Source organism: Cetorhinus maximus, chromosome 22 (assembly GCF_964194155.1).
Source record: "Cetorhinus maximus chromosome 22, sCetMax3.hap1.1, whole genome shotgun sequence".
NCBI classification, from domain to species: domain Eukaryota; kingdom Metazoa; phylum Chordata; class Chondrichthyes; order Lamniformes; family Cetorhinidae; genus Cetorhinus; species Cetorhinus maximus.
The window spans coordinates 11,250,770-11,273,080 of NC_135900.1; the positions used below are offsets into that span (position 1 = coordinate 11,250,770).

The 22,311-nt window shown below is 44.9% G+C and overlaps 1 protein-coding gene across 4 annotated transcripts in view; it reads left to right on the forward strand.

Moving 5' to 3' along the window:
- LOC144696472 (thioredoxin reductase 1, cytoplasmic-like) overlaps nucleotides 1–3,490 on the forward strand; it is a 42,997-nt gene extending 39,507 nt beyond the window's left edge. For all 4 annotated transcript variants that reach the window (XM_078567798.1, XM_078567795.1, XM_078567797.1 and 1 more), the window contains one exon: nucleotides 1,501–3,490. In XM_078567798.1, coding sequence (XP_078423924.1) covers nucleotides 1,501–1,563 — 63 coding nt within the window. In that variant the 3' untranslated portion in view covers nucleotides 1,564–3,490. The remainder of the gene's footprint in view (nucleotides 1–1,500) is intronic.
- Nucleotides 3,491–22,311: the final 18,821 nt, after the last annotated feature.

The following is a 22,311-nucleotide window of genomic DNA, read 5'->3' on the forward strand; positions in this document are numbered from 1 at the left end:
TGGATTCTTTTGTGGAGGAGTCTTGCTTTGAAGATTCCTTGAGTATTTTCCTTTCAGGCTATATCTTCAAAAGGCCCACACTTCATTCAAAACGATGATTCCTCCTTTCACTCCTTTTAAAAATAGCACAGCTCAATTTCATTTTGATTGGTTTGGAAATTATGACCGGGATTTTTTTTATTCATGGGATGTCACCAGATGAGCCACTAGGCCAGCATTTATTGCCCTTGTTCAGGGGACAGTTAAGAGTCAACCACATTGCTGTGGGGTCTGGAGTCACATGTAGGCTAGGCCAGACCAGGTAAGAATGGGCAGGTTGCCTTCCCTACAGGTCATTAGTGAACCAGATGGGTTTATAACAACAATTGACAATAGTTTGATGGTCACCATTACTGAGACTAGCTTTCAATCCACCAGCTGCCTTGGTGGGATTTGAACCCATGGCCCCAGAGCATTCGCCTGGGCCTCCTGGATTGCTCATCTAGTGACATTACCACTACACCACCATCTCTCCTCTCACCACTGCTAGTTCATATGTTTGTTCCTAACACCTTCCCTTTATGCAGTGCCTCTTAATATAGGAAAGGACTTCACAGTCAAAGGAGTCGTACATAGATAAAAGCAAAATACTGCATATGCTGGAAATCTGAAACTAAAACGGAAAATGCTGGAAAAACTCAGGTCTAACAACATCTGTGGAGGAAAAAAAACAGTTAACGTTTCAGGTCTTCAGAAGAGTCGTACGGACTTGAAACGTTAACTGTTTTTTTTCCACAGATGTTATTAGACCTGAGTTTTTTCAGTATTTTCTGTTTTAGTTGGAGCCATACATAGACAGTAGGGTCAGTACTGAAGTGGGTTTGAAGGGCTATCAAAGCACTGGGCTTTAAGGATGAATTTGAAGATGTGGAGAAAGATGGCACAATAAACATTTTGGAAATGCCTGAAGGTGCACACAAACCAGGATGGACAGATGAAGACCCTCGTCTGTCTGTCTGTCCATCCATCCAGGCTATCTCACCTACAATATGTGATTATTTTATATATCTCCCTGCCCCACCCCGAGCCATGTGATCTGGGAGATTGATTTAAAGGAAAAACAACTTAAAACCCAGGAGAATCTAGGAAATTCCCCTTCCTGAGCAGTCACCCTGAAGGCAGGTCCGACCAACAACATGACAACCTTCCGTGTGCAGGACAGGGAGATAGATCCTGAATCCATCCCAGGCCAGACTGGGGATTGAACACTGTTATCAGCACCAAATCTGGTCCACACTGGCCACCCAGCCAGCTGCCACTGTTTCTCTTTACACCCCACGCGCCCCCCCCCCCCCCCCCCCCCCCCAAAAAAACACCTGTAAAGACAGTCACAATTGAGGTAAGCTCCGATAAGAGGTAACTCAAACTTCATTTAAAAACTAGATCATATTTGTTTTCCATAATGCTGTAGATAACCGCTCATTTGTAGTCAATTAAAGATGGAATTTCTCTTTTTTATAGATATTCACCACACTATCGGTCACTAAGCAGTCGGGTGAAAATGTCCAACAGTCCGGCTGTTGAGGTTAAATCCCTGCTGTTGTCACTGTTGCCGTAATGGATCACTTTGTCTCCTCGAATAACACCGGTCAGATCTGGAAACCCCTCCCATCAATCCTGCCTAAGACCCTATCCTTCCTCCCTGTCCCACTCCATTATTGAGGGATCTGCTGCAGAGATGATGTGAACTTCCATTTGGCAACTAGTACAATGGTGGGGTAATGACTCGTCCACTGAAGCAAGCTGCTGCTCTGTAGGAGCATCACCCTGGTGCTTTCATGAAGTCCCAGCCTGGAACCAGTTTCGAATGGAAGGCTGTGATGGAAAAACTGCAAGCGCAGTCTAGCAATTTTCAGCAAATACAGACATCAAGGGCTTCCACTATCACTGGAGAACTCATTAATAGCAGACCAAAATTAGAAACCAGAAGAGGAAAAAAAAAAACAGATTTATATTCTTGAATTTTGGGTACTTTCCACTGAAGTTTCCTTTTAACGTAATTTTTCAATTTCACTCTGTTCACGTCCTTTTGGTTTGAGTGAACTTTTTAGATATCATGTTTACTATTGAAGCTGAATATATTTATTCTAGTTCTCTTTAACTTTGCATTCAGTGTAAAAAGGCTGACATTTTGTCTCGGGCAATTAGTTGATAGCCAACCTATTTCATGCTGCCTTTTAGGCAACTTGTTTTGCACTCACAGCCCAGTTATCAGTTCACTGTCACCCACGGCACTAATTTCAACCCCGATTATTTGTAGATGTTGGGCATTAGTGGTTCACAGCAAGTCGGTTCATCCCTAAAGACATCTCTTCACTCAGATTCCAAGGTGAAGACTCCAAGATGCTGTGCTTGCTTGTAGATCTCTTAATAAGCCAGGTTCAGGGTCCCTTTTTCTCCACCTCCCTAGAATAAAAATTTGTATGGATCCATATTTAGCTCAACACAAAGCCCTGTGCCTTCTAGAATAAAATGATGGGCTCTTTTTGGGGGTGAAATTAAAGGTCATTAAAGTGTCATTGAATGAGATTGGGCTTGGCATTGCACTCGAGCGTTTGTGCAAGTAGTAGTTTTGGTTCGTGCTTGTGCTAAGGTTTTGGTGTAAATCTGGAGCAAAGCAAGACTTTTTGAGGTGGTGAATCTAGCATCACTGTGCTTTGACCCAAGATTCAGTCAGGCTCTGACTTTAAACAGCAACTTTTACTGTGCATGTGTGTAAACTCCTTGCTCCGCTGCTGCTGTTGGCGTAGCCTCTGACTTGAGACTGCAGGCTTGAATTCCTCAGTCTCTGGGCTTAAGAGCCGAGGAGCAAAGAGAATGAGATGCCCTGCGGCCAAAACACTTGCTGACGCATCAGGCGGAGTACAATTGCCGCCTAGATTTAGATCTGTCGCAGCTTATTGGAGAAACTTTTGAGAGAAGCTATTTCTCGAACCCCAAGTTGGAATAATTAATGCCCCCAACTCCTGCATTGGACAAACCTTAGACTTTAGACTATTGTAGCCATTATAGTTTCAAGCGCTGACTAGCCTTAATGCTTGGGTGTTTGACTGTTCTGGAAGCAAGTAAATCTGTAAACCAGTGTTGGCTGCCTAATGGGAGTACTGGTCACACCCTGAACAAGGAATGTTGACCTTGTTAGAGTAACTTGTGCCTGCTTGCAACACTCAAGTTTACAAGAATTTTACACACCAATGGTGACCGATTAATACTGTATATTTGCATCAAAAGTCACAGATTAGACAATGCAGAAGTATTGAATTATTTCTGTTGCAGATTTGAATTGAGTGATTTTTGCCTTTTTAAAAAGGTTGTACCCAATTCTCTTGCTTCAATTGTACCTCTTTTCTACATCCGCCTCTGTTCCATATTCATGCATATAATTTAAATGTTCCTGATGTGCTGTTTTACAAAACAAATTGACTTGCATATTAAAGAAAAATCAAATGATGGAAGCACGTGCTATGTTTTCTTACAAATGAGACAGGCGGAGGTCAGTAGTTCAAGGTAGGGCTACATAATGGTGGTGGCAGATCAGCCATTGCCTTCATAGGAATGGGCAAACCAGGCAGGAAGGTGTGGAACAGGGCGGAGGGTACAAATGGACAGCTGACATTGAATGTTTAGCCTTTGTTTCTCTTTTGGCTGCCACATCACAGGCCACTGCTCCCTCTGGAGACACAGCTTTTTTTTTTGGCAGTTTTTGCTGTAAGTGAGCCCCCATATCTGAACAGAACAAAGTATTTTGGGGAGAATGACGGAACAACCTGCTCCCCACTCAGGTCAAGTAGCCTTTAGAATTACAAGCGGTGCACTTTCATTGCAGTAGTGAGGGAGTGCTTCACGGTCAGGCATACTGCCTTTCAGATGAGCTGTTAATTCGAGGTCCTGTCTTGGACAGATGTAGAAAGTCACACTTGGTGCTCTTTTGAAGATCAGGGAATTTCTTTTTGGTGTCCTGGCCAATGTTTGTTCATCCCTCAAGTAACCTCTCTCAAAACTCAATCTCATCGCAGTTTGGAGGAACTTTTACTTTGAATGGATTGGCTGCTGTGTTTCCTGTTTCAGAATAACCAAAAGCTTGGTCAAAGATGTAAATTTTAAGGAGCCTCTTGGGAAAAGTGGAGTGAATACCAGAGCTTGGGGCCTAGGCAACTTGAAGGCACAGCCACGAATAGAGGGGCAATTAAAATCAGACATTGAAGAGGCTGGAATTGGAGCCTCACGTTGTGAGGCTGGTGGAGATTAGGGATGGGGAGGCCACGGAGGGATTTGAATCAATTCCGCAATCATTATGGGGCTTTGTAACTTAGTTGATGGATGAGGGGTGGAAGTGCAGTAAAATAGGATTTTTCCTTTGGCGCGACTGGCTTCAGGCTTTGTATCAAATCCCAGGGATGGGTCATTTAAATATCTGGGGTTGGAGGGGGGAGAGTTAGGTATCCGCATTTTGTAATGGCACAAGAGGGGTATTCAACCTGTTGAGTATGGAGCTTGAGAGTAGAGGCTGATGCCTGCAAAATAAAATGAGATCTTCCATCACACCAGGAGGCTGCTCGGCCCACCATCCCTGTGCTAGCATTTGAAAGAGCTGTGCAATTAACCTCACCCGGGACACAATTTGGTTAAGGCAATTCGCCCTTGTGATCAACATAACAACAGGGTCGGGCATATGGTGCACCAATGCCCCCTGGAGCGCAGTTGTTCCTCCTCCTGTCTGCAATGGGCTAGAAATCCAATAGCTCAAGATTCCACCCCAAGGTCTGGCCATTCCTATATGAATTGCATCCTGGTCCTGCCCCCCCACTGTCCCATCACAACATCTTCAGAGCCTTTTTCAATGCAGTGAAAAATGCTGTTGCAAAAATCAATACTCATCTTTCCCCGAGTGCATTCTGTTTGAACAAATGGAAATATCTTGTCAGTTAAGCAATAATCTTGAGGGCAGGATACGGTGGATCCCAAAGCCAAACCATTCTTGTTCATTATCTATAATTTACGATGCTTGCTTTGGCAGAGTGCTGAATCATCAGGTTTTTCAGTGCCGAGGTACAGGAAGGGTGTGGAAGAGTCCAAAAATTCCTGGATTAGCTAGTGGGACTCCAGGAGATTGCATGTACTGAGAGCATGCAATCTGACAATACTTAGTGCCTGAAAAATGGAATTAATGGCAAATCAAGTTCTGAAAAATTAGATTTTCTTCCCCCTTCCATCCCGCCCTCGAGTTAGCGAGGCCCTAGAAAGAGTACCGGAATTAGTTATTGAGGGTTAATATTGGGATCAGTCCATAGTGAAGATCTGTATTGGGATTAGTGAATGAGGGTCCAAAGTCAGGGTCTGTACTGGGATTAGTGAAGATCCATAGTAAGGGTCAGTACTGGGATCAGCGAGTGAGGGTTGGTCAGTACCAGGATTAGTGAGTGAGGGTTGGTCAGCACCAGGATTAGTGAGTGAGGGTTGGTCAGTACCAGGATTAGTGAGTGAGGGTTGGTCAACACCAGGATTAGTGGGTGAGGGTCAGCACTGGCATCAGTGAGTGAGGGTACAAAATGAGAGTCAGTACTGGGATCAGTGAGTGAGGGTCTGCAGTGATGCATCAGTACTGTTGCCAATTGGTTTATGTCTGTGCACATTAATATTTAATAGCAGATCAAGCGTGCTGGCAAACTGATAATGGACCAACTATCACAAATGCAACACTTTCAAGAAATATGAGTTATATTGAAGAATTTCAATTATTAATATGGAAATGTATTTCATAGAATTACCCACATTAACAACTAACGCTTTCACATTTATTCCAAAAAAAACTTCCTGCATGAATGTAAAATATGAAGTTACTGCCAGCATAAATATTGAGTGGTGAGCATTAATAAAAGTTATTTATTAGACATCCGCTGATTTTAGAATATAAATCGGCCTTTGGTTATGAATATTAATAAATGAATAATTATACAAAAAGTTATCTAAAGCAATAGAAAGGCTTTGTTTGCTTATTTGTATAATTGAATTAGCCTCAATTTAAAAAAAAATGCACTCAATGTGATCGAATGGAAAATGCCATGCATCTGTTTAATAAATTAACATGTTAAAATCGGACATCTTTTTGATGTCCTTATTACTCTAGTATTTTGTCAAATGAAAATATTCTACCCCTTAACCCCGAAACAAGACCAAAGATGTGAAGATTAGTTTTGCAAATTAAGTGTTACATTGTGTTGAGTTTCGTAAGCTCAATGGATTTCTTTTCCCCATCACAGAATTGCAAGTTAAAACAAAAAGCCATCTCCTTCAAAAATAATGAATGCTGCCATTGCTGAGATTGTGGTGAACACAGGCTAAAAATTTGCAAGCTACGAGACAAGTCAACACCCTGTACTTAACACCCCTGACCTTATTGCCTCCAGCTCTCTCACAGTGTTCAAAAGCCTCATTAAGGGGTTAAGCACTATTCGAACCAGGCTAACAATGAGACAGAACTGAAGGGCCATGAAGGCTCGAAACGTTAACTGATTTCTTCTCCGCTGATGCTGCCAGACTTGCTGAGTTTTTCCAGGTAATTCTGTTTTTGTTTTGGATTTCCAGCATCCGCAGTAGCTTTTAGCTTTTTGTTTTTAACAATGAGACAGTCTAGGCTCTCCCCATTTTCTTGCCCAACTTGCCTGAGTGTTACCATTGACCAGAACTGGACCTGCCAAATAAAAACTGTGGCTACAAAAGTAGGTCGGAGGCTGGGAATTCTGCAGAGAGAAACTCACCTCCTGACACTCCCCAAAGCCTGTCCACTATCTACAAGGCACAAGTCAGGAGTGTGATGGAATACTCCCCACTTGCCTGGATGAGTGCAGCTCCAACCTCACTCAAGAAGCTCGACACCATCCAGAACAAAGAAGTCTGCTTGATTGGCACCCCATCCACAAACATTCACTTTCTCCATCACCGATGCCAGTGTCTACGATCTACAAGATGCACTGCAGCAACTCACCAAGGCTCCTTCGACAGCACCTTCCAAACCCACGACCTCTACCAACTAAAAGGACAAAGGCAGCAGATACATGGGAACACCATCACCTGTAAGTTCCCCTCCAAGCCATTCACCAACCTTTATTGGAAATATATTGCAATTCCTTCACTGTCACTGGGTCAAAATCCTGGAACTCCCTAACAGCACTGTGGGTGTACTTACACTACATGGACTGCAGCGGTTCAAGAAGGCAGCTCACCACCACCTTCTCAAGGGCAATTAGGGATGGACAACAAACGTTGGCCTTGCCAGCGAGGCCCACATTTTGTGAATGAATTAAAAAAAAATTTCACTGTGTAGATTAGTTAAGGCCAGTTTTAAGTATTCAGCGCCAAAGTTATGAAACATTGGGTCTTCCCTGCAGTATTGTGTCTAATTCTGGGAACTGCACTTTAGGAAGGATGTGAAGGTGTTAGAGAGAGTTCAAAAAAATTTATGAGACTGATTCAAGGAATCAGGAACTTCAGTTAGCTGGATAGATTGGAGAAGCTGGGGCTGCTGTTCACAGAGAGGAGAAGGTTGAGCAGAGATTAGAGGTATTCAAAATTGTGAAGGTTCTAGACAGAGTAAATAGGGAGAAAGTGTTCCCATTGGTGGAAGGATCAAGAACCAGAAGACACCGATTTAAAGTGATTGGCAAAAGAACCAATGGCAACATGAGGAAAAGTAATTTTACCCAGCAGGTGGCTAGGATCTGGAATGCACTCCCTGAGAGTGTGGTGGAGGCAGATTCAATTTTGGTTTTCAAAAGTGAATTGGATAAGCACCTGAAGAGAAAACATTTGCAGGGCTAGGGGGAAAGGGCCGAGGTGCGGGGCTAATTAAATTGCTCTTGCGAGAACTGGCATGAACATGCCAGGCCAAATGGTCTCCTTCATTGCTCGAACAATTCTACGATTCAGTGAAAATTTCAGTCTTTGGAGAAAGAAATATCTTGATTTCAAGTGAAGTATAACATAGTTTAACCATTTCAGCTCTAGAGTGCTCAGTGATGCATTTATTGACGAAGGGTCAGAGTATAGAATAATTTTGTCACACTGGTATTGAAATCGGTGGGGGCTAAATTGGGCCATTTAGCGCCCTTTTTTGGTGATACGCAGCCAAATAAAGATTGAAAATGGGGTCCCAGGTGTGCACGTACACTTCCAACAGGGAAGTTTGCAGGATGCCTTTTTGTTTTAACCTGCTTCACCTTGCACAGCTGAACACAACAGAGAGAGAGGGAGAGACTGAAGGAGGTGCAGGGAGAGAAGGAAATAGGAACTGAGAGAGAAAGACCAACACGGGGAGCAAGAAAGAGATAGAGGCACATAGAAAGAAAGGGGCAGAAAGGGAGATACACAAAGGAACATGGGGGAAAAGAGAGATAAAAGGAGAGAAGCATACAGAGAGTAAGAGTGAGAGAGAGCGAGGCACAGAGAGAAAGAGGCACAGAGAGAGAGGGGGAGGCACAGAGAGAGAGGGGGGCACAGAGGGAAGGAGGGACAGAGAGAGTGAGACAGAGAGAGAGAGACAGAGAGGCACATAGAGAGAAAGGGACAGAGAGGGAGACATGCAAAGGAACACAGGGGAAAAGACAGATACACAGAGAGAGAAGCATACAGAGAGCAAGAGTGAGAGAGAGCGAGGCACAGAGAGAGAAGGAGGCACAGAGAGAAGGAGGGACATAGAGGAATGCAGTGAGAAGCAGCGAGAGAGAGAGAGGCACAGAGAGAGAAACAGATGTTTTATGACTTTGCACCGGAGGCCTTGATACAATTTTTGGAAGAGAGATGTCCTACATCTGCAGAGGAGGAGGTGGTGTGGGGGAGGGGGTGGAAGAGGGGTGGGTGGTGGTAGAGGATACCTTTCGTACATATACCTAGAAGGCAGCAGGAAGAAGTAGCAGCAGAGGCCAGTGCCAGGATTATATCCCCAAGTACATCTTGCAGTCCAAGAAGAAGTCTAACGATTTGGCACAAGCTGTCAAGGTGAGCGAGTCCAATCTTCAAATGATATATCCTACCAATTGCACCACTCGCTTCATCTGCTGTTCAATTCATTACAGCCCCATCACCCACCTACCAAAAAATCTTTCTTGAATCAATCAGGACTCAACCTTTGCCTCTATCCTCTGAAACTGTGTGAATGGATCTGTTCTGTTAGTTAAAAACATGTGCTTTACGTCACCCTCATTCTTAGCACAGTTACAAACCAGTAGACACTGGCAGTTATTCATCCATGACAACCACATTAGCCAAACAAAGCGCAGGGAACTCTCTGACACACTTGCCTCTTTCTTGCAGGGGAAGGAACAGGCAGCAGCAAAGATCTCTGGCAAAGGGAATGAGATGGAAATGTTTCTTTGTGTTTTGAAAGCCTCGCTCACACAACAATGTACTGCAAATTATGAGATGTTGCTTAGTTCTTCAATAGCAGCCTAGGAGGCACCAGAGGCATAAAAGAACCACAATCATGTTGACAACGTCAAGCTAGTCAGCCCTTACCCTACTCTGAGATTGGAGTTGTGGCTGGCGCAGTTGGCAGATTTAAATCACAACCTAAAGTGAAGAGGACCAGTATTGGTCCTCACTGAAGCTGAGCTACAAGGACTAGTCCCTGGAAACCATCAGCAGCTATGGCCTCCTGCTGAGAACCCTTCTCCCATTCCTCCTCCTTCCTCTTCCAGCAGTGTGTCCTGCTCTGCGTGACCTCTTTTCCTTCTCTCTGTAACACTCAATTCCCAGAGGAAGCTCTGCCTGGCCACCTATGTCTGAAAGAAAGTTGCTTCAGTGCTAGATTTTAAATGACCAGAAACACCAGCCAGACAACTCCCTGTGGAACACTCAAACTATAACCAAGTATAGGCAAGCTTCAAAGACACATACAATTGCCCTGGCAACCAGTGGAAGTAATCCAGCAATTAATCTGTAAGCATTTGCTGTTCCCTTTAAATAGAACTGGTGGGCAGAGGTCCTTCATGCAATTTAATGTTACGCTCGCTCTTTCACCCATTCTTCAAAGTATCACAGCACTAGCTTCATTTTTCAGAAAGCTCCCAACACTTCTTACGGCCTCAGTGCACTTCCCCTTTAAGAGGTGTCAACTACCTTTAAATAGCAGCAGCCACTCCTGGTTTTGGGCTCCCTGCTGATATATTCAGCCAGTAAAGAGAGTGGGGAGCAATACTTGCACACAGCAATCATTTAAAACAACAGGCAGCATGGATTCAACCTGCTGCCTGCATTGCAATTGTGAAAATGGATGTTATTTTCTTATTATTTTGGGGAGTATTGTGTTATTCTGTAAAGAAGACTGGGGGTCTGTGTCTGTGTGTGTGTGTGTGTGATTTAATTAAGCTGAGCAGGAGTTTGTTAGGAGTCAGGGTGTCTGGAGGTTTGGAAACATGAAAAGGTTAAAGGTGTTATGTTTGAGGTGCAAGTAAATAGGTTAGATCTACTATTTGCACTTCTAGATAAGTTGAGAGGTTGTTTGAATTTCAAAGGAGAAGTAGAGCTACAAAGGAAAATGTTTGCACCTTGCAGGAGTCCATAGGTAAATAGCAGTGGGATCATTATATTTTTATTGACCCAAAAGCAAAGGCAAGATGGAAACATGAAATATCAACTACATTTCGAAGGGTTTGAGTTTCAGAGGGTGTGGGAACAATAGGACTGAGACGAAAGGGAAAAGGTATATTAGAGTTTCTGTGGATAGCTGCTGAGGTAGAGAGAACTAGAGATGGCTCGATAACTTTGCAGCTCAATAGCTGTTTAGCTGGAGATGGCTGGAAACAGCTGGAGCTGTTGAGAAGACTTGGGTTGCAGCAAGCAGTTTTATTCTGAAGTGAATTCCATAACAAAGTGGAAGAGGGTGCAGGTCATGTGGTCCACCTTTATTGAAGCTACAGCAGTTTGCCTTGTGTGATATTACTGGATTTAATATTTAAATAACTATAAGGGAGTGTTGCCTGGAAAATGTTTACTTGTGGGTTTGACCAAATAGAGAGTTTTGGGGGAATGTTTTGCAAGGCAAACCTTAATTGTGTAACTGTAATCTTGTGTGTTTAAGTTTTCTTTTTTTTTTGGGTTTGTTAATAAAACTTTTATTTTTAATTTTTAAAAGACCCAAAAGTGTTACTGGATCTCTTACTGCTGAGATTGGTATGTCTTCTTCTCATTATTAAAATATAAAAAAAAGGTTATGGTCCTTAAGCCAAGTTTCCCTCTGAGATTTAGTTTGTGCAGCAGCTAACACCGGCTGTGGTCCCAACACAATGAACAGGCAGGGGTTCATGAAGCACCACGATCTCCATGCTGTTTTTTTCATTCATTCACGGGATGTGGGCTTCGCTGGCTGGGCCATACTTAGTTGCCCTTGAGAAGGTGGTGGTGAGCTGCCTTCTTGAACCGCTGCAGTCCAAGTGGCATAGGTACACCCAGAGTACTGTTAGCAAGGGAGCTCCAGGATTTTGACCCAGCGACAGTGAAGGAACATATTATTTCCAAGTCAGGAAGGTGAGTGAATTGGAGGGAAACTTCCAGGTGGTGGTGTTCCCTTGTGTCTGCTGCCCTTGTCCTTCTAGGTGGTAGTGGTCGTGGGTTTCGAAGACGCTGTCTAAGGAGCCTTGGTGAATTCCTGCAATGCATCTTGTAGATGGTACACACTGCTGCCACTGTGCGTCGGTGGTGTAGGGAGTGAATGTTTGTGGATGTGGCACCAATCAAGCGGGGCTGCTTTGGCCTGGTTGCTGTCAAGGTTCACAGCAGTGCAGCTGTTGTGGGGGCTACACTCATCCAGGCAAGTGGAGAGTATTCCATCACACTCCTGACTTGTGCCCTGTAAACGGTTGACAAGCTTTGAGGAGTCAGGAGGCGAGTTACTCGTCGCACGATTCCTAGCCTCTGACCTGCTCTTGTAGCCACAGTATTTATATGGCTAGTCCAGTTCAGTTTCTGGTCAATGGTAACTCCAGAGGATGTTGATAGTGGGGGATTCAGTGATGGTAATGCCATTGAACATCAAGGGCTGATGGTTGGATTCTCTCTTGTTGGAGATGGTCATTGCCTGGCACTTGTGTGGCATGAATGTTACTTGCCACTTGTCAGCCCAAGTCTGGATATTGTCCAGGTCTTGCTGCATTTGGACATGAACTGCTTCATCCCATATCTGAGGAGTCACAAGTGGTGCTGAACATTGTGCAATCATCAGCGAACATTCCTACTTCTGACCTTATGATGGAAGGAAGGTCATTGATGAAGCAGCTGAAGATGTTTGGGCCTGGGACACTACTCTGAGGAGCTCCTGCAGTGATGTCCTGGCTATGGTGTTTGTAGTTTATACTGAGCTGTGGGTTAGACATGGAGAAGATGTTTCCATTTGTAGGGGAGTCCAAAACCTATGAGCCATAAGTGTAAGATGGTTACTAATAAATCCAATTGTGAAGTAAAGACATTTTTTTTTAACCCAGAGAATGGTGAGAATGTGGAACTCACTACCACAGGGAGTAGTTTAGGCGAATAGCATAGATGCATTTAAGGAGAAACTAGATAAGAGATGAAGGAGAAATAAATTGAGGAATATGTTGATGGAATAAGATAAGAATAAGAAAAGGATTGTGACATTGTGGAGCTGCTTTGAGTGCAAAAGAATAAGAGAATGTGGAACAACAGCAACCTGACTGAGAATACCAAACTGCGAGTCTACCAAGCCTTTATCCTCAGACACCACCCCCCCACCTCCCCCAGCAGTAGTGAGACCCGGACAAAATATGCTAGGCAGGAGAAAAGGCTGAATAGTTTCCACCTTCACTGTCTCAGGTGTATCCTTGGCATCTTTCGACAGATGGAGTAAGGTCGGAGGAGGCTCGTTTGGAGCATAAACACTGACATGTGGGCTGAATGGCCTGTTCCTGTGCTGTAACTACGAGGAAACTCTCCGGGCAGAATTTTGCCCTTGGTGGGCAGGCTCGGTGGGGGCGGGCGGGAGTGGGTGGGGGCGGGCTGGAAGCTGACCACTGCCCGCGATCGGCACTGGACCGCGATTTCACACTCAGTGCGGGAGGAGGGCTGGGGGGTGGGGGTGGGGGGAGGGGGTGAGGAGGGCGAGTGGGCCGAGCGTTGAACTTTGCACATCAGTGAGCGGTTCGTAACCCCCCCCTGAGCTGCCTCAAGGAGATGAAGCGATGTTCAAAAAAGAAAATGAAGAAAATAAAAATGTAATGAAGCATGTTCCCTCCTGTGACTCTGTCACGTGAGCAGGGACATGTTATTAATTCAACTGTAAGACTTTTATTTTGGTCTTATTTGCTTTTGGAAACCTCATCCCGCCCGTGGATGAGGTTTCCAAAAAAATGCAAAGGCCGATTGGCCTTTTCGCCTGCCCGTCAACCGTGAGGGTTGGACCGGCAGTGAAAAATTTAGGCTAATTTATTCTTTAATGGCCTTAACAGGCCTTTAAATTGTCAGCAGGTGTGCTGCTGACTCCGGCGCGCGCCCGCCGACCGAACGATTGTGGGACTGCACGTTGACGTCAGCACGCTTGGCCAACGTCAATGAGCATCATTTCAAGCTCAAGCAGGTTGGGTGTGTGCCCACCCGCTGAGCGCAAATTCCTGCCCTACGTATGTAAGCACTTTTCTGGCGTAGTCACTTCTGTCACCTCGGGGAAGGCAGCAGTCAATTTGCTCACAGCAAGCTCCCGCAAACAGTGTCATGATGACCAGATAAACTGATATAGGGATGTTGATTGAGGGATAAATATTGGTCAGGAAACCAGGGACAACTCCCCTGCTCTCCTTCAAAATAGTGCCATGGGGTCTTTTACAGCTGCCTGAGAGAGCAGTCCGTTTAATGCTGCAGCCAAAACATTGAAAATGTACTTTAACATCTTGTTTGAAGAACACTGGATGATAAAACATTATTTGCTGCACCTCAGTTGTGCTGAATTGAATTAATTGGCTAATTAGCGCCATTATAATGAAAAATGTAACAAAAATCCCATTTTACCCATAACCCACAAATTGGTCATCTTCAAGTACATGTTCAATTACCTATTGACGTTTCCTATGGGGTCTGCTTCCACCATCAGTGGAAGAGGAGTGGGGGGGTCTTGTGGTGCACTGGGTAGTGTCCCTGCCTCTGAGCCAGAAGCTCCAGGTTTGAGTCGCACCCCAGGACTTGATGGCCATGGAAGGTATGTCAATACTGTGACCAAACAGGTCGATTATCAACCTGCAAATCCTTCCAACGCACGCCAATGGCAGGCGGTAAGAACGGGAGAAATTCCTGGTCAGCCGTGTGTGATGGAAAGAAAGTTGGAGCCTCTACCATCACTGCCCATAGCTCCAGACTACAACATGTGTACGAACATGAATGTTGCCACAGCTGCCTGAACTTCCTGAGTGAGCTGTAAACACCACCACCATGTGGCTTTGGGCTGCACTGAACTCAGGAATGGGAGGGATATTTTCTCCGGAGCCCTATCCAGTAATCCTACAAAGGTTCCATCGCTTGATGTGTCTTGGTTGCTGCTGCTGACGGTGACAAGTAGGACAGAGCCTCCTGACTATTTACATTCTCACACTAACAAATGTGGGGTCAAGGTTACAATCAGATCAGCCAGGATCTTATTGAATGGCGGAACAGGCTCGAGAGGTCAAGTGGTCCACTCCTGCTCCTAATTCGTATGGTTGTATGTAACAACAACAACTTGTGTTTCTGTAGTGCCCTTAATGAAGTAAAACAACCCAAGGCACTTCACAGGAACTTCTTCAAACAAAATTTGATATCAAGTCAAATAAGGAGATATTAGGACAGAAGACAAAGATCTTGGTCAATGAGGTAGGTTTTAAGAAGCAACATAAAGGAGGAAGGTGAGGTAGAGAGGTGGAGAGATGGACAGTCTAAAGGAAGAAATTCTAGAGCTTAGTGCCAAGGCAGCTAAAGACATGGCCATCAAGGGTGGGGTAATTAAAGTCAGGATTGCTCAAGAGGCCAAAATTGGATGAGTGCAGATACCTTGGAGGGTTGTGGGGCTGGAGGTGATTAATGAGAAAGGAATGGGCGAGGCCATGGAGGGATTTGAAAACAAGCATGAGAATTTTAAAAACGAGGCATTGCTTAACTGGGAGTCCAGTGTAGGTCAGCGAGTATGGGGTAAGGTATGAACGAGACATAGGAACATACAACATACAAATTAGGAGCAGGAGTAGGCCACTCGGCCCCTCCAGCATGCTTTGCCATTCAATAAGATCATGACTTTTAAGGCCACACACACAATTGGAGGCTACCTCAAGAGAAAGCGTGTCACAAAGAGATGCAACTGTCTCCCTCCCTCGATAGACACAGTCTTCAGAGGCACCACAATTCCAACATCTGCATGGAAGACATCCTGACCCTGTACACTCACATGGCTGACCAGGATTCTCTCCCGTTCTTACCGCCTGGTGTGTGTTGGAAGGATTTGCAGGTTGATAATCACAACCTGTTTGGTCACATTATTGAGGATAGTGCCTTTTTTAAAAATTCGTTCATGGGATGTGGGCATCACTGGCTGGACCAGCATCTGTTGTCCATCTCTAATTGCCCCTTGAGAACTGAGTGGCTTGCTTTCACGGGGCATTTATGAGTCAGCCACATTGCTGCGGGTCTGGAGTCACATGTAGACCAGGCCAGGTAGAGACAGCAGATTTCTTTCAGCATTAGTGAACCAGATGGGCTTTTACAACAATCGTTTAATGAATCGTCATCATCAGACTTTTAATTCCAGTTTTTAAAAAAAATTGGATTCAAATTTCACCATCTGCCATGATAGGATTTGAACCCAGGTCCGAGGAGCGTTACCCTGGTTGACTGAAGTGCTAGTCCAGTGACACTACCACTACACCACCACCTCTCTGCCTGCCTGTCTGCTGCTGTCTCCACTCCACAGTGCCTTGCTCAGCAGCAGGTTGCCCACCTTCCTCCACCTCATGGCAGACCTGACCCTGGCCAGCTGTCCCCAGCCTATTCCTTCTCCTCCCCGCTGGAGGAGGTATCTCCAACAGAATGAACAACAGGGGACAGCGATGTCCACCACAAATGCTGAAGTGCACAATGTTGACAGGAGCAAATTTGCCACCTCCCCCGAGGAAATGCCTGACGGCAGGTTGAAATGTAACGACAGACAAATTTAACAACGCTGGCAAAGTCTGCCAACTATGGCAGCAGACCTCTGCAGCCTCCTGGATAAAAAAAGCGTGACTCCCTCCAAATGAATTTCCCATACGCCGACTGCATTAATGGAATGAGCAGCGTATTATTCCGGTGTTTTGGATTGTTAACAGGCCTAATAGCTTGATAATTATATTTTTAAAAATGGCTGACAGGCTGCCCATTTCGGCGCCCGCCCGACTTCCATGTTATTGTAGACTGGCGCGTTGATGTTGGGTTCACGACCCAACGTTATTACATCAGGTTTTACGCATGCGTGCGATGGCAGTGGCCCCAATCTGGGAACCTAAAATTCAGTCCCTCCAGACTTGATTGGTATGCTGTTAGCAGTGAAAAACCTGGAAAGCCGGGAGAGTGCATAGATCCAAAAGACCTCAATGAAGCTTTGAAGAGATCTCGCTATCCCATGCCGACCATTGAAGAAGTTTTGCCACAGCTTGCCAAGGCAAAGGTCTTTACCACCCTAGATGCCAAGGATAGATACTGGCAAGTGAAGTTGGATGAAAGCAGCAGTTTCATGACCACTTTCTGGATGCCATTTCGGAAGGACAGATGCTTGCGCACGCTATTTGGCATTTCAACTGCTCTGGAAGAGTATCAATACCAACAGCATGAGGCAGCCAATGATCTTCCAGGAGTGGAAGTGATCGTGGTTGATCTGCTAGTCTACGGATGTGGAGATATGATGGATGAAGCCATTGCAGACCACGATCAGAATCCAGTGAGACTGCTAGAGAGAGCCCACCAGATGAGCCTGAAGATGACAAAGAAACTGCAGCTGAAGATGATTGAAGTCAAATACATCGGTCACGTACTGACAGCAAAAGGAGTTCACCCTGAACATGATAAGGTGAGAGCTGTAGCAGAGATGCAGCAGCCAACAGGTGTGAAGGCAGTGCAATGATTTGTTGGATTTGTGAACTACCTAGCAAAGTTCTTGCCCAATGTGTCATCAGAGTGTTGTATCAAGCCTCACAAAAGGAATAAGACTAGCCAGACCACCCAGCATGGACCTAGGCACTGGAAATGACAACAGCAAACTCAGTCCCTGACGAAGGCCCTCAAAAAATTCTCCTTACTAACATCTGAGGGCTAGTTCCTGACATAGTCATCCTCATGGAATTATATCTTACAGATAATGTCCCAGACACCGCCATCATCATCCCTGGGTATGTCCTATCCCACCAGCAGGACAAACCCAGCAGAGGTGGTGGCACAGTGGTATACAGTCGGGTGGGAGTTGCTCTGGAAGTCATCAACATTGACTCTGGACCCCATGAAGTCTCATGGCATCAGGTCAAACATGGGCAAGGAAACCTCCTGCTGATTACCACGTACTGCCCTCCATCAGCTGATGAATCAGTGCTCCTCCAAGTTGAACATCACTTGGAGGATGCACTGAGGGTGGCAAGGGTACAGAATGTACTCTGGGTGGGGGACTTCAATATCCATCACCAAGAGTGGCTCGGTAGCACTGCTACTGACCAAACTGGCCAAGTCCTAAAGGTCATAGCTTCTAGACGGGGTCTGCTGCAGGTGGTGATGGAACCAACAAGGGGGAAAAACATGCTTGACCTCATCGTCTCCAACCTGCCTGCTGCAGAAGCATCTTTCCATGACAGTATCGGTAGGAGTGACCACCGCACAGTTGTTGTCCTGTACACAAAAAGCAGGACAAATCCAACCCAGCCAATCACTGCCCCATCAGTCTACTCTCCATCATCAGTAAAGTAATGGAAGAGGTCATCAAAAGTGCTATCAAGCGGCAGTTGCTTGGCAACAACCAGTTCACTCAGTTTGGGTTCCGCCAGGGCCACTCAGCTCCTGACCTCATTACAGCCTTGGTTCAAACATGGACAAAAAAGTTGAACTCCCAAAGTGAGGTGAGAGTGTCTGCCCTGACATCAAGGCTGCATTTGACTGAGTGTAGAAGTGGGGATGTTCACTGATGATTGCACAATGTTCAGCAGCATTCGTGACTCCTCAGATACTGAAACAATCCATGTCCAAATGCAGCAGGACCTGGACAATATCCATTCTTGGGCTGATAAGTGGCAAGTAACATTCATGCCACACAAGTGCCAGGCAATGACCATCTCCAACAGGAGAGAATTTAACCATCACCCTTTAACGTTCAATAGCATTACTATCACTGAATCCCCCACTATCAACATCCTGGGGGGTTACCATTGACCATAAACTGAACTGGACTAGCCATATAAATACTGTGGCTACAAAAGCAGGTCAGAGGCTGGGAATCCTGCTACGAGTAACTCACCTTCTGACTCCCCAAAGCCTGTCCACTATCTACAAGTCACAAGTCAGGAGTGTGATGGAATACTCCCCACTTGCCTGGATGAATGCAGCTCCCACAACACTCAAAAAACTTGACACTGTCCAGGCCAAAGCAGCCCGCTTGATTGGCACCCCATCCACAAACATCCACTCCCTCCACCACCAACGCACAGTAGCAGCAGTGTGTACCATCTACAAGATCCACTGCAGGAACTCACCAAGGCCCCTTAGACAACACCTTCCAAACCCACAACTGCTACCATCTAGGAGGTCAAGGGCAGCAGATAAATCAGAACACCACCACCTGGAAGTTCCCCTCCAAGTCACTCACTATCCCGATTTGGAAATACTGTTCCTTCAGTGTCGCTGGGTCAAAATCCTAGAACTCCCTCCCTAACAGCACTGTGGGTGTACCTACACCACATGGACTGCAGCGGTTCAGGAAGACAGCTCACCACCACCTTCTCAAGGGCAACTAGGGATGGGCAATAAATGCTGGCCCAGCCAGCGAAGCCCACATCCCGTGAGTGAATAAAAAAACACAAGCTAAGCAGGAGAAAACAATTCAAAATGTTCAAATTCCAGTAAAAATCAGTAATACTGGAGTTTCATTTTAAAGTATACAAGACCAGTTTGGACAAATATTAATCGTACCCTTCATTTCCAAACGTTATTGATTCTTCCTCTTGGACAATTGGCCTCAGGAGTGTCTTGTCACATAGCCGCAGTTTGAGCAACATGGAACATACTGGGTAAGATTGGGTGTTCAAATGCTCAGGTCAAGTAGAGAATGGAACATCTTGAGGGTTTTGAGTGTCTATACTAGATTGACTCATCTGACAACATGTATTCGCTTGAACGTTACCTTGTACTTACCCGGCGTAGTGGTAATGTCATAACAAAAACAGAAAATGCTGGAAAAACTCAGCGGATCTAGCAGCGTCTGTGGAGAGAGAAACAGAGTTAACATTTCGAGTCCATATGACCCTTCTTCGGAGGTAATGTTACTGGGCTTGTAATCCAGAGCCCCAGGCTGATGCTCTGGAGACAAAAACAAAAATTGCTGGAAAAACTCAGCAGGTCTGACAACATCTGTGGAGAGAAAGACAGAGTTAACGTTTCGAGTCTGCATGACTCTCCTTCAGAGCTGCCTCCAGCAGCAGCGACTCACCCTATCTCTAAGCTGTCCTTGCCCCCAGTTTCATTTTATTCTTCATCTCAACCGAAAATCTCCGCAGATGCTGTCAGACCGGCTGAGTTTTTCCAGCAATTTTTGCTTTTGTTTCAGATTTCCGTCATCCGCGGTATTTTGCTTTTACCTTAATGCTCTGCAGACATGGGTTCGAATCCCACCATGGCGGCTGGTAGAATTTACTTTCAATTAATTAATCTGGAATTGAAAATCTTGTTATCAGTATTGGTGACCCATGAAGCTATCACCAATTTTTGTAAACACCTATCTGGTTCACTAATGTCCTTTAGGGAAGGAAATTTGCCATCCTTACCTGGCCTGGTTTACATGTGACTCCGGATCCACAGCAATATAGTTGAATCTTAACTGCCCTCTGAAATGGTCCAACAAGCCTGTAGTAATTATGGTTTTATGTACCTTTAAGAATAATACCTGTTAGGCAAGATCACATGATCTGTAGTAACTAATAGGAGAGCAGCACGGGCTACCTCAAGAGTCAGTGTAGAGATAGAGTTGGAGTTGCTGCTGAGTATATTGTAAATAAACTTAAAGTTTATTTACCACCCAATAAGTGTCTGTGGATCAACTCTCTCACTAATAGCACAATTCAGCCACCCTACAACAAACTGGCAACAAGGGTAAAACAGGGTTGAACAGAAGAAATCAAGTTATAAAGAAATCGGCACGGTAACTTGCCCAGTGATTGTAAGTAGCAAGCTCTGTTAGAATTGAAGAAGTTATCCCCTCTCAAAATGCCACAGTTTGGGAGAATTGATCCTTTTGAACCAGCCACAGACGATTGACCTCGACATATAGAACGCCTCATGTTCTTTTTTCAAGCCAACCAGATTACGGGGGAGGAGAAGAGGCAAGTGATCCTCTCAAGTACTTGTGGGAACAAAACCTACAGCTTAATTTGAAGTTTGACGGCTCCCAATGTCCCAGATTTGAAAAGTTTTGATGAATTGGTGGACCTCGTGAAGGGTCATTTCTAACCTGAGCCCTCAGTCAGGTTTAATTCACAAAATAGAGCCCCGGGTGAGACAATTGCATGCTACGGGGTAAATTTGAAGCAGCTAACAGAACATTGTGAGCTCGGTAAGACTCTGAATGACATGCTCAGAGATCGTTTAGTGTGTGGTGTGAAAGAGGACACTATTCAGAAAAGATTATTGTCCAAAGTCATTCTGGATTTCAAGAAGGCGCCAGAGATAGCGCTGGCCATGGAAAGCACAGTAAGAGAGTCACAAGCAACACAGGTTGTGCAAAATGGTGCCGTCCTCCACATCGAGCGGGAAACCTCGGCCAAAAGAGGCACGGCAAAGTGAGACTGTGCCGAGATGCGGGAAACAGATGCTGGCCGAAGAATAAAGAAAAATAACTTAGCAGTGAAATCAAAGAATAAGTTTCACAGAGGTGGAAGCAATCAATCTTTTAGTGATTGGCAGTTTAAAAAAATCGAATGCTACTATTGTCACAAAAATGGACCTATGATGAGGCAATGCAAGGAAAGGTTCAAGCAGGCTTCTACACAAAAGAGGAAGCCCAATGAAATCTACAATGTAGAAGAGCCTGAAACAACAAATTCGTTGTTTAATCTGAAAGTTGGAAAGACAGAACCAATATTTGTCACAGTGAAAGTAAATGGCAAACCTGTTAGAATGGAAGTGGACACGGGAGCTTCTACTACAGTAATTGGGGAACATACCTTCAGATACTTTAATAGTGGGGAACATCAATTAAGCTAAAAACATACACGGGCGAAGACATTCAAGACTCTATAAGCAGAGTAACAGTCCATTATGGAAGCCAATCAGCAAAGCTACCTGGGTTAGTATTGAGAGGCAGAGGACCAAGGCTTCTAGGGTGAAATTGGCTAAGGGAAATCAACCTTGATTGGCTACTGAAACTCCAAAAGGAAGCTGGAAGCATCCCTGTTTTGAAAAAGGAGTGTATGAGGACTCAACAACCTGAAGAAATGCAGGCTGTCTTAAACCAGAACCTGGAAGAACAGCAGAAGAAACTCGAAGAGGCCCTGCTTGATGACAGAGTTCGAGACGAGGTGAGCAGCCTTTGAAGGGAAGAAGAAAACCCGTTGAAAGACCTTCACACACGACAAGATTCCCTCAGGTCTAAGTTTGTATCTCTGGAAAAGTATGAAGAGAAACAGAAAGAATTCAGCACTTCTCTGAACAAACTGAAGAATCGGTTGGCAGAGAAGACACAACAATGTTCAATTTGCCAGGAGACAGAAAATAAATACAAAAAAGAGACGGAAGAGCTGAAGAGTCAGCTAAAAGAAGCCAAAGAGGCTTTGGAAGCAAAAGTCACCGAATTTTCCAAGAAGCAGACAGATAATGAAATTTTAGGAGACTCAGCCACTGAGCTCAGGCAAGTTGCGCTTGTATCTGAGAGAAGTCAGGCCAATAGTGAAGTCAAAAAGAGGGCCGAGATTAAAGTCTGCGCTAGAAAGATGATATAGAAACACTGATAAGGCTATAATTCTGGCACATACAAATACACTTTCGTACATAGGCATGGCAATCAAATCACAAATACAGATGGCCTTT